The sequence below is a fragment of the Hydra vulgaris genome, chromosome 05 (genome assembly GCF_038396675.1).
Source record: "Hydra vulgaris chromosome 05, alternate assembly HydraT2T_AEP".
Classification (NCBI taxonomy): Eukaryota; Metazoa; Cnidaria; class Hydrozoa; order Anthoathecata; family Hydridae; genus Hydra; species Hydra vulgaris.
Window position 1 is genome coordinate 2,335,004 of NC_088924.1, and position 12,246 is coordinate 2,347,249.

A 12,246-nucleotide genomic window follows, 5' to 3' on the forward strand; every position below is an offset into this window, starting at 1 on the left:
AATCAGAACAAATAAACTTCAAAGACTAAAGACAAAGCAAGACTATACCGAGAGAGAAAAAAAAAGAACAACAAACTGAACAAACTTGGTTTGTTCAGTTTATTTTTCTTCTTTTTTTTTAAATTAAATACAACTGTTATTAAGTTACGCTATTATTCATCAATTATAAATTTAATTGAATTATGGAAATTAGTACAAATAGGTTGTGAAAAGATATTAATTGGGTTTATATATCTAACACCAAGCAGTAGCTTGAATGTTGATGTATCATTATGTAAATCACTTACAGTTACAAAGCAGTCATTATTAGGTCTAGGTTGCTCCATCATGGTAGTATGTGGTGATTTCAATTATAGTCAAATCAGATATGTGAATGTGGATATTGATAGAAGAATGGTGACAATGGTGTCAACATGACGAAGCATCTAAAGGATAATATTCCTTTCTTCATTATTTCTTTTGCCTTCAGAATAATCACCTTATGCAACTTATTTTTCCAACTTATTGAAGTTCAATAGAGGAAGAGCCAAAAAAATACCTTTGATCTTCTCATTACAGATGAGCCAGACTGTGTTTTTGCACTTAAAGCAGATGCACCTCTTAGCTACAAACCTCAAAGTTGTGCTCACTTTATAATCATGTGTGAGTATGTAATTGCAAATACTGATCCAACAATAATATACCTAAATTTAATTTAATATACCTAAATGTAAAGTTACGCATATTGGTCCAGAATCAACTAAATCGAATCATAAGTACTATATGTATGAGACAATGACACACAAGTCACATTAGCTGTTACCGATATTGAATAAGATTAGGTACACATTTGGATGACCTTAAAGTTAAAGTGCAAGTACATTCTGCTGCTATTAAGGCCAATCAAATACTTGGGATTTTGAAAAAAGTTTTTCAACACAGAGGTTTAAATCTGTGGAAGACATTTAAATCTGTGCTATACACAACATACATTAGACCACATTTAGGACTTGCAGTTCAATCCTGGTCACCATATCAAGTGGGAGATATTCAGATTTATAGAATGCATTCAACCAAAAACCACTTATGTAATTTTTTAAATATCAAAACTGCCTTACAAAGATAGATTTAGCACCAGGACTTACCACTCTAAGGTAAGTCCTGGTGCTAAATCTAAGGTAGGATTGATGTCCTAAATTGGCATCACCCACCAAATTTGCTTCCCTCCTCTTTGTATGATGGACCAACTAGTGGTACTGTTGTCATGCTATGCAAATAAATGAAATGCCTGGCAATGATTTATTTTGCATAGATACTAGCTTAAGTTTATTAAAACATCAAAGTTATAAACAAAACTAATAATAATGTGGCATTCTGATTGAAAATTATTTAATACATTTAAAAGATAAAAGATGTATATAATAATCCAAAGGTTTTGGTTTAAAATTATTTTTTAAACCAAAACTCATATTCTGATAATTCTAAATCTAAAACAGCTTTAACTGTTTTAGATTTAGAATTTAGTTTTAATTTTAGAATTTAGTTTTATATCATTTTTTTTACCATCTTGGCACAAACTACAACCTGATGTAAATAATAATTCTGAAGACAAAAAAGATGCAACTAACCTTTGTTTCTTTGTTTGACTACTTAAAGTATAAAAATTCACCTGGGGTCTGACAGATATAGTTAGATTTTTGGATTTAAGAGCAGAGTTATCTTTATTAATGGAAGCAGTTAGTTAAATATTCTACTAATCAAACACAAGTTGAACTGATATAGTTATTTTTGTAGCTTTTTATTCTCCTTGAAACATATTTTTGAGCTTTTGCATATATGCCACCTTTATCAAAGATGAAAATAAAAAAACCTTATAAAATTAAAAAAACTTATAAAATTAGACAAGTTATTAATTGCAGTTAAGTTCATGCCATTTACAACTGCATCCAAAATATTAGGATTAGCTAAGTTCAAGTTTTCTTGTATTATATATGAATAAATATCAATATTTTTCATGTATATAAAACTATATAAAAATATCTATTTCATTTACAAAATCTTTTAAATAGGTACTTTAAGATGTATTAATATTAAAACAAGTTTGTAACACTAATCTAGTCTCATTGAGAACCAATTATTACATAAACATATAGAATAAAATACATATAATGTTTTTGCCGCATAAAATCAGATACATCATTTAACTTGCAAAAATCATTATTAAAAACCATGCGGACATTTGCAGATTATAAACCAAATTTATATTGATAATGTACATATTGAACAATGTATTTCAAGTCTCAGATAAATGTAAACATAGTTGGATCTGCTCTTGCAGCCAACCGCCAACCATAATCACATTGCCATAATATTGCTTCTCTTTCTCTTTTCCATAAATACTGTAATGGGCACTGCTCTAAAAGGTTAGCATCTTTTGTGCCATCTACTAACATTCATTATTGTGTTACTCATCATCCAATTAAGTCTCATCCTTTTTCTGTGACTGTTCCTAAGTGCTCCAAAAACTCTTATTTGTCTAGTTTTTTTCCTATTTATCATTTAATTGACTTAGACAAGAATTTAATTAACTTAGACAAAAATTTAATTAAGACTTAGACTTTAATTAAGACTTAAACAAGAATTAAATTAAGAATTAAACAATTTAATTAACTTAGACAACTCAGTATTATTATCACTCAGCATCATTCTAGCGATATAAAATCTTTGTGCATATCACATAAAACTTTAACTCAAGCCGACAAAACCTCCAATATGTACAGAATTTCCAAAGAAGAGTATAAACACCTCCTTAAGAATGCTGTTACATCTACATACAAAAAGGCTGACCAAAATCTGAAAGATCAAATAAATATCGTAAGTAAATCATGATGTTTTCAACAGAATTGAATTAAATGGCACCTCAAATCGTTTTATCACTCTAAAAGACCACAAGGATAATTTTTTAATTTTTTTAATTAAATTGTTTGTCTTAATTAAATTTTTGTCTAAGTTAATTAAATTCTTATCTAAGTCAATTAAATGATACTGAGTTGTCTAAAGAAATTTGGGACATAAAAGACGAAATGTTTACACCCTCAATTAAGTGGAAAATTATGAAACGTTGCAATCCTTATACCTCCCCAAGGCCCAGAAGGCCACTACAGACGAGGAGGCTACTTAATTGTGGTTATAACCCTCTCTTAACTCTATAATATATATATATATATATATATATATATATATATATATATATATATATATATATATATATATATATATATCTGTGTGTGTGTGTATATAATCTTCACTATTAAGGTAAGCTATAGCTGTACGAAAAATATTGAAATAATTATAAAATGCTAAAATTTTGCATTGATTAATAAAAATAAATTTCTCAAAGAAAAAAATACTGAAAATTGTAACTGCAAGCAAAAAATTGACTGCCCTATGAATGGCAAATGCTTATCGAAAAATATTATTTACAAATGCATTGTTTCCTTGCAAAACAACCCTGATAAATAATATATTGGCTTAACCGAAGGCAAATGGAAAAAGCGTTATGCCAACCACAAACAATCTTTTAAACATAAAAAATACTCAAGAGAGACAATGCTGTCAAAATATATTTGGCAACTGAAAGAAAAAAATATTAATTTTAAATTAAACTGGTCTATTCTAAAAACTGCGCCTGCCTATAATGACATTTTCAAAAAAATGTATACTATGTTTACAAGAAAAATTTAAAATTATTACTCATTTAGATCAAGAAAATTTACTGAATAAAAAATCTGAATTAATTTCTAAATGCAGACATGAAAATAAGTTTCTTTTAAAAAATTATAAAAACATATGACCAGTCTAAAATTACCCAAATTCTAAAGAATTCTTTTCATGATTTTTTAATTATCTAATGTAGTTGATGCAACTTCCTGGTTGCAAAATACTACATAATTAATTATAACAATTCCCAACTTTCTGTGAAATAATTTTTCTATAATTTGAACTTTTTGATGTTTAGACATTCTTCCTGATGAGCCTACTGATGGAGAAACATGCTGTTGAAGACAACTAAAAATTAGATAAGGGTTTTTACTAATTTATATATATATATATATATATATATATATATATATATATATATATATATATATATATATATATATATAGTGATTTTCATATATATACAACTATATGTATGAAAATCACTTTATAATTTTTTTTTTTTTTTTATGAGTTTTTATAAATAAAACACAGTGTAAAATGAAAAAAGTTTGTTAAGTGATTTTCTATTAATTTATTATTGCTCTTTTAAGAACATTGAGCACTCTATTGTAGTTTATAGGTTTAACAGATGTTCAACTTACATAGGAATTAACTGTATTAATTAGTAAAAAACTATATTTTAAATAATTTAACAAATTTATTTAACCTTTATTTAAATTTTATTAAACCAACTTTTTTATTTTATTAGCTATTTCTCCTTTAACAGGATTTAAACTAAACAAAAACTACCTAAAAGAAAAAGTTTGATGTGTTTTTTACTTTATTACTACTCTGTTCTTTAAGAAAATTGAGAACTCTTTTTGCAGAATACAGTAACATATTTAACAAAAATATTTTAATGAAAATATTTTAAACTCTTGCAAACATATGTATGAAAAAAGCGGATTTTAAAATTTCAAGTTTGAAAAGAAAGTTGCAAAAAAGCAAAATGGAAATAAAAATATAATTTAGTTGAACCTATCGCACAGCAAAAATGTTTCAACAAATATTTGAAAAACGTTTTTAAAATTAAAAGACACGCATTTCCCTCCCTCTTATAAATTGCACAAACTTTTTCACAGGAATACAATTAAACTAAGCTATAGCTGCAGAGTAAACAAGTTGCACAAAAAATAGAGAAAGAATAATGAAAAACAACAATGTTGTATTGATTAATAAAAATAGATTTCTTAAAAAAAGAAAAATACTAAAAATTGTTAATGCAAACTAAAAATTGATTTTCCTATGATAAAATGCTTATTAAATACCATGATTTACAAATACATTGTATCATCACAAAATAACACTAATAAAAAATATGTCAATTTAACCAAGGGCCACTAGAAAAAATAATATGCCAACCACAAAAAATCTTTTAAACATAAAAAGTTCTCAAAAGACCATGCTGTCAAAGTATATTTAGCAATTTAAAGAAAAATTTTTTTTTTAAATTAAACTATTTATATATTAGTCTATTATAAAAACTGTACCAGCCTACAACATTTCCAAAAAATGTATGCTTTGTATGTATGCAAGAAAAACTTGAAATTATTGATCAAAAAAATTTACTAAACAAAAAATCTGAACTATTTTCTACATGCACACATGAAAAATAATGTGACTAATGTAACTTCCTGGTGGCAAAATAACTACAGTTATTATATAAATAGTTATAACAATTTCCAACTTCCTTTTTCTATAATTTGAGTTTTTTGATATTATAAAAATTAAATAAGTGTTTTCACTGATTTGTATATATATATATATATATATATATATATATATATATATATATATATATATATATATATATATATATATATATATATATATATATATATATATATATATATATATATATATATATATATATATATATATATATATATATTATATATATATATATATATATATATATATATATATATATATATATATAAATTAGTAAAAACACTTATCTATTTTTTCCTTCGACAGGCTGTTTCTCCTTCTGTAGGTTCATCAGGAAGCTAAAACGCAAGGATTCAAATCCTGTTGCTTGCACATTAATTATTTTTTTTAAATACTTTCTAAATAAGTTCTACAGATGTTATATACATAACATATATAAAGATATTATATACTATAACAAACAAAAGGGAGAGAAGCTTATTGATAGCTTATTGATGAACCTAAAGAAGGGGAAACAGCTGCCAAAGAAAAAAATTAGATGTGTCTTTACTAATTTATTATTGCTTTGTTCTTTAAAAACATCAAGCACTCTATTTGTAAAAAACACTAACATAATTTACATGCGATAGCCACTGTATTAATTTATCTAGATTAAATAACTCACATTTTACAAAAATAGCAATAATTTAATATTATGTTTATAAAATACCTTTTGTAGCATCTTGCATCAACCAGTTCATTGCTCGAACTGTAAATGGATATATCTCATCAAAAAAAACTGTATCATTTGACCACTTGTACATTAAGAGTGCTTGTACAATAAAGCCAACATTTACATCAGACATCATTCGACCACCAGCCACTCCTTTAGATATAATATGTGTGAATATGAAAGTGAAATAACATAAAAAAGAATTTAATATTTGCTTTCACTGACCTTCTTTAGATGTTTCCTCTAAACATCCCATTGATAAAGACTCTTGAATCATTCCATTGGACAACTGGTGGTCAGCCCATGCCAACATAACTTCTTTTGCAAGAGCTAAGATATAATAAAGTATAAGATATTGTTTATCAATAGTCTTTTTAATTGGGGGAAAAGTAAGAAAAAAGTGTGGAAACCATCAAAAAACTTTGTTAAATAAACATGTTGTGATTTTACTATGTAGCACACTTATTTCGGAACTTATTGATTTGATATTAAATAACTTACAAAATAAATTTATATAATTTTACAAAATATTCTTAAAAAATTATCAAAGTAAAAAAAGAAAGATTTAAAAAATAACAAAAAACAACGTGCTTGAAATTATCAATCACTATTGTTTTTTATCGTCTGACCTCGAGCAGTAGAGCGCTTACATTACTTTAGTATTTTTACACTAGTTCATGTTTTAAACATTAGTTCATGTTTCAGTCAAACACGAGTTCATGTTTCAGTCAAACATTAGTTTATGCTTTATTCAAACACTCCCTTATAACATTTTAAAGTTACGTTATGTCTCAATCAGTAACAATTGGTAACAAGGTTACATGCTCTAATTATTAACTAAATATTAAGTAAATAAATTTGAAAATGCAGTCAATGTTTGTTCATCATTTCTGTATTGCTAAATACAATCTTTTATTTCATTTTTATTGTAAAATAGCTTTGTCTCAATTAGTTACTTTGTCACGAAAAAAAAAAAAAGTCTCAATTTGCAACGTTACGTCTCAATTGTTTTTTTTTTAACTTTTTAAAGTATAACCAATTGAGACATAACATAACGTAACTAAATCTAGATTTGAGACATAACTAAAATACGTCTCAAATTTTTTAACGTTACATTATGTCTCAGTTACCCCTTAAAAAAAAAAGACATAATGTAACATAAAAAAGTTTATATTTGTGACGTATTTTAATAACGTTTCAACTTTTAAATGTTTTACATTACACTGTGTCTCGGTTGGTTATACTTTTAAAGATAATAATTATGTTATATTGCTTTACCCTAATTGCCGTAGTTATAGTACATTCAAAAGTAAAAAATAACTTATAAGTTATTTTAACTTTTAAATGTACTTTTTTTATTAATGGTAAATACATTTTTTAAAGCTTTAAAAGTTGTATTAACTTTTAAAAAGTCTTTTTTAAAAAATAACCCACAAGCATGGGTTAATTTTTTTTAAACTTTTTTGAATTACAATATTTTTAACAAACGTACATTTGTCAAAACTATTGTAATTAAAAAAAATATGTGTTTTTTCAACAATCAAATATATAAATATTGTTAATAAAACAATTTTGTTAAATACAGTAACTCAGAGTTACGGTATTTAACTATGCGTTTGTTGAGATATTTGTAACTTAAAAATATTTTTTTTTAAACTGCTAATTATCATTGTTTATTTTAATTGTAAAACAGATTATTATTAATTAATTACTTTTTTTTTTGTAACTTATTTGTCACGAAAAAAAAAAAAAAAACTTCAATTCGCAAAGTTACATCTCAATTATTTTATTTAAACTTATAAAAGTGCTACTTTTAAAAAGTGTAAACTGAAACGTAACTTAACGTTAAAAATAATCTATATTTGAGACGTATTTGAACTACGTCTCATCTAGATTTTTTTACGTTGCATTATGTTTTTTTTTGGTCAATTATACAAGCGTAATACTATACAAATTTTTATAAACCCATAAGCAAAAATGTATACAAAATGTTAACCTTTCTTATGATATAAACTTACAATATTATACACATTAATTAGTTTAAGCTAATTATGTGTCGGCACATTCTGTGCAATATCTGTCTACATTTTCTTATTTATGTTTCTGACTTGACTTCACTCTTTTACTAAGTTAAGGTTTTCTCTAATATCTTGCTCTTTCTCTCTCTATATATAGCTCTCCCTCTCTATTTATATAGCTCTCTCTTTTTCCACATGTATAAATGTACATATAAAAAATAATTAAATAGAAAGATACCATAGGTTACAATTTTATGTGTCATTAGGTAAAAATGTTACGTTTTGTTACATAACATTTTGCACAGTGTTACGTTACAGTGTTATGTATTGTTACGTTACAATGTTATTTCTAACAAAAACCTGCAATAAAATCCTATCCATTATTTTTTATTTATTATGCAGTTTATTCATATTTCATAATAACTTATATATAATTTTTTAAAATTGACATTTTGAGTAAAATGAGATTATTAACAAAAACTAACAATCTAGCATGTATTTTTTGGTGTCAAATTCTTGCCAATTACAACCTTGCGGTTTGGATAAAAAAAAATGTAGATTCTTTGACTAAAGAATTAGTATCACTGAAATACATCAAATGAAAAAGTTAAAAATGCATTGCGTTTTAATGTTATAAATTACAGGTAATTGTGTAAATTGTGTTATGTAAATATAGTAAGATATTGAAAATGGGCAGCATAAATTTCATGAAATAAATTATAGTCTAAATATAATTTAACTTTTTTATTGAATGCCATTAAAAAAAAAAAAAAATCAATCAATAAAAACATCATGCTTAAAAAAATCAAGCAATAAAAAAAGTAGATAACAACATCAATTTTACTTTTATAGAAATAAAGTATAAATGGCAATGATGCTTATCTGATGGGATAATGATGCTTATCTGATGAGATGAACAAGTTATTGTTGCTTCAAACAGAAGCTAAAATTGTATTCAAAAAGCTAAAATTTTTGAAAATTTGAAAAAAAGTATAAATAAAATTAAAACTATCAAAAAAAAAAAAAAAAAGCTTACCTGGATAGAAAAAAAAAAAAAAAAACTTTAAAAAAAACTTACCTGGATAGAAAATAAGATAAGGTAATATGCGATGAAAATCTACATGAACAGGATCCATATTTGCACAATCATAAGCTTCCCATTGTCGCCATCTTCCATTTTCCATCCACATTCCTGATCTTAAAGTGCTCAAGCTGTTAATAAGAATATCTTGCAAACAGTCAGGAAACACGTTAACTCCATTCATTGTACCATTGCACAAAGTAGGTTTCGCTTTTATTTTCTAAAATTGTTGAAGATTATGAAGATTGCATCTTCGAGAAAATTTTATAAAAAACTTGTTCTGTATTTTATTAACATTTAAAAAACAACAAACTTTACATAACCAAATATAATCTAATTGCTAATGCTTGTATATGTCTAATTGCTATTATTTAATGTATTGTTAAGTTTATTGCTGTAATAAAAAAAAAAAAGAAGTTTGGATCCATGAATTATAGAATATTGGGTTATTTAATTGAATTTTGTGAAATTTAAATTATATAACTTTTGATGAATAAAAGTAAATTAGACAATTTGTTTAATTAACTTTTAAACATTTTTTTTTAGATATGGCAGTCTGAAAGAAAACCATCTGGAGTTTCCAATGCTTTGAAGTTTCCAAAACCTACTGTAGCTGTAATAGGAAATGCTGTAATGCTTGGTCTCTTAGATCTGTGCGATAATGCAACAATCAAAACAACTGTAGTTTTAGAGAAATACAAAATAAAAAAGAAGTTGAAAAAAGAAGTTGGCTGAAGTATTATCAAATATTGAGAATAGCAGAGAATTTGTTTTCCTTGGTGTTGATAGTAAGAAAAATAATAATTGTAGAAGAAACAAAAACAGAATATAGTGCAGTTTTATTAAAGTAACTGAGAAAGAACATTGTATGACTGTGGCTAAAGAATTTCCTATTCCTAACTCCTTTATGAATTATTATATTACAATTATTTTAGGAAAGGTAAATCTTAATTACAAAGTTTTACCCCTTGTTAAAGAAACAGGAAAAAATCAGTGCTCAGTGCATGTATAAAGTTATAAAAGGGTAACACTCAAAAAGCAATTTTAGCAGACAAATACCTTAGCAAACACAGTTTATAAGGTAGGACTGGTTACAGTGTTAGAGAAAAAAACATGGACAAAAACTTTACACACAGACTGTAATCTTCATCAGAATGTGCTTCTTTTTAGACCTATTTTTTAACACTATTGATGAACCAACTAATTCACGAAATTATTTTTCAAGACCAATATATATATATATATAAATAAATAAATATATATATATATATATATATATATATATATATATATATATATATATAAATATTTATATATATATATATATATATATATATATATATATATATATATATATAAATATTTATATATATATAAATATATATATATATATATAAATATATATATATATATATAAATATTTATATATATATATATAAATATACATATATATATATAAATTTATATACATATATATAAATTTATATATATATATATATATATATATATATATATATATATATATATATATATATATATATATATATATATATATATATATATATATATATATATATATATACAATAACCCATACATATAATATCAATATCACAGTATTTTATACTGTGATATTGATATTATATGTATGGGTTGAGTGTTAAATATTTGATGCTCACTTTGAGCTGATGTATATAAAGTTGTTTTTGTATAAATTCAAAAAAAGCGTTAGCATTTTTAAAAAAATTAATTTTAATCAAATTGTTTTTTACAAAATGTCATGTAGTTTATGTTGCTGCATATGATATTTTAAAAGTTACTTTAAAACATGAAAGACAATCACACTTTTAAATAAAAATTCAGGTGATGAAAATTAGATGAAATCTAGATGAAGCTATAAAGGATGAGGAACATGAGGAGCATGACAGGATACAAATGAGAAAAAAAGCGCAGCAGTTTTGGAAAAAAATCTTAGTTTTTCTAAAAGACTGTAAACATACCAAAATTGAGATGATGTGCTGTGTTGTTCACACTTTGCAGCTAGCTAATTGTGATGCTTTAAAAGAAACATACTATAACCAACTTTTAGCAAAGGTCCAGTATGTTGTGAAGAAACTATGAAATTCATAATATATTTCTAGTCCTAGTTTATGTTGATTCTAGTAGTAGAAAATTGTTAGAAGAGAATCAGATATATAAACAAAACAAGCCTTAAAAGCAATAGCAAAAAATAACTTATAAAAGGTGCCAAAAATATAACAGTAAGTCAAAAAATAAGAAAAACAGCTAAATTATCAAAGCACTTCATTCAGTTTTAGGAAAATCTAATTCTGATTAGATTTTCCTAAAACTCTGAGACGAGTTTGAAAAAGAGCTTGATTAAAAAAAAAAAAAATTGAGAAGTGTGACCGAAATTAATTTTTTTAACAAAAATACTTTTAATACAAATTTTATAGATGACTATCACAACCCAAAGAAAAGAAATGTTTAAAACTGAAATCAGCTTTTGAGGGAATTGAGGAATACCCAAAAAAGATACAGAAATGTACAGAGTAATCACTTCTATGGCTTTCTCACAAGCAAGTGTAGAGAGGTTATTTTCTGCACTTGAGTTTATATCAAGCAATCTTGATATAACCACTAAAACCTGATATTTTATAGAATATTTTATTATTTTGATTTGTTTTCTCTGGAGCAGCTCTGGAGCTGGAACTAAAAATTTTAATGGAGCCGGAGCCAGACACATAATGTCTTTGTTTATTAACTTGAAACTAATTTAGTGCTACTTGTACAATGGATATCATAAGATTTTATTTATTAATTCTAAGATTATGGAAGTATTTTGACTTTTGTATTTATTGACTTTGTTTACTAATTCTAAGATTTTTTAAACAAATTCTCTCCCAACAAAATCACAAGCAACCTTTAAGTCAAAAGTTTCACAAAAATCAAGGAAGAAAGTTAAAGAACTAGAATGCAGTTGACAGAAGACTTTAAAAAAATGCAAATTGTATGAGTCAGGAAA

At 25.0% G+C, this 12,246-nt stretch overlaps 1 protein-coding gene across 1 annotated transcript in view; it reads right to left on the bottom strand.

Moving 5' to 3' along the window:
• The window catches only part of LOC136071792 (uncharacterized), a 55,729-nt gene that overhangs the window by 19,439 nt on the left and 24,044 nt on the right, over positions 1-12,246 (bottom strand). The window contains exons 10-12 of the mRNA XM_065797086.1: positions 9,221-9,443; positions 6,350-6,454; positions 6,122-6,277 (exon numbers count right to left, since the gene is read on the bottom strand). Of these exons, the coding sequence (XP_065653158.1) occupies positions 6,122-6,277; positions 6,350-6,454; positions 9,221-9,443 (484 nt within the window). The remainder of the gene's footprint in view (positions 1-6,121; positions 6,278-6,349; positions 6,455-9,220; positions 9,444-12,246) is intronic.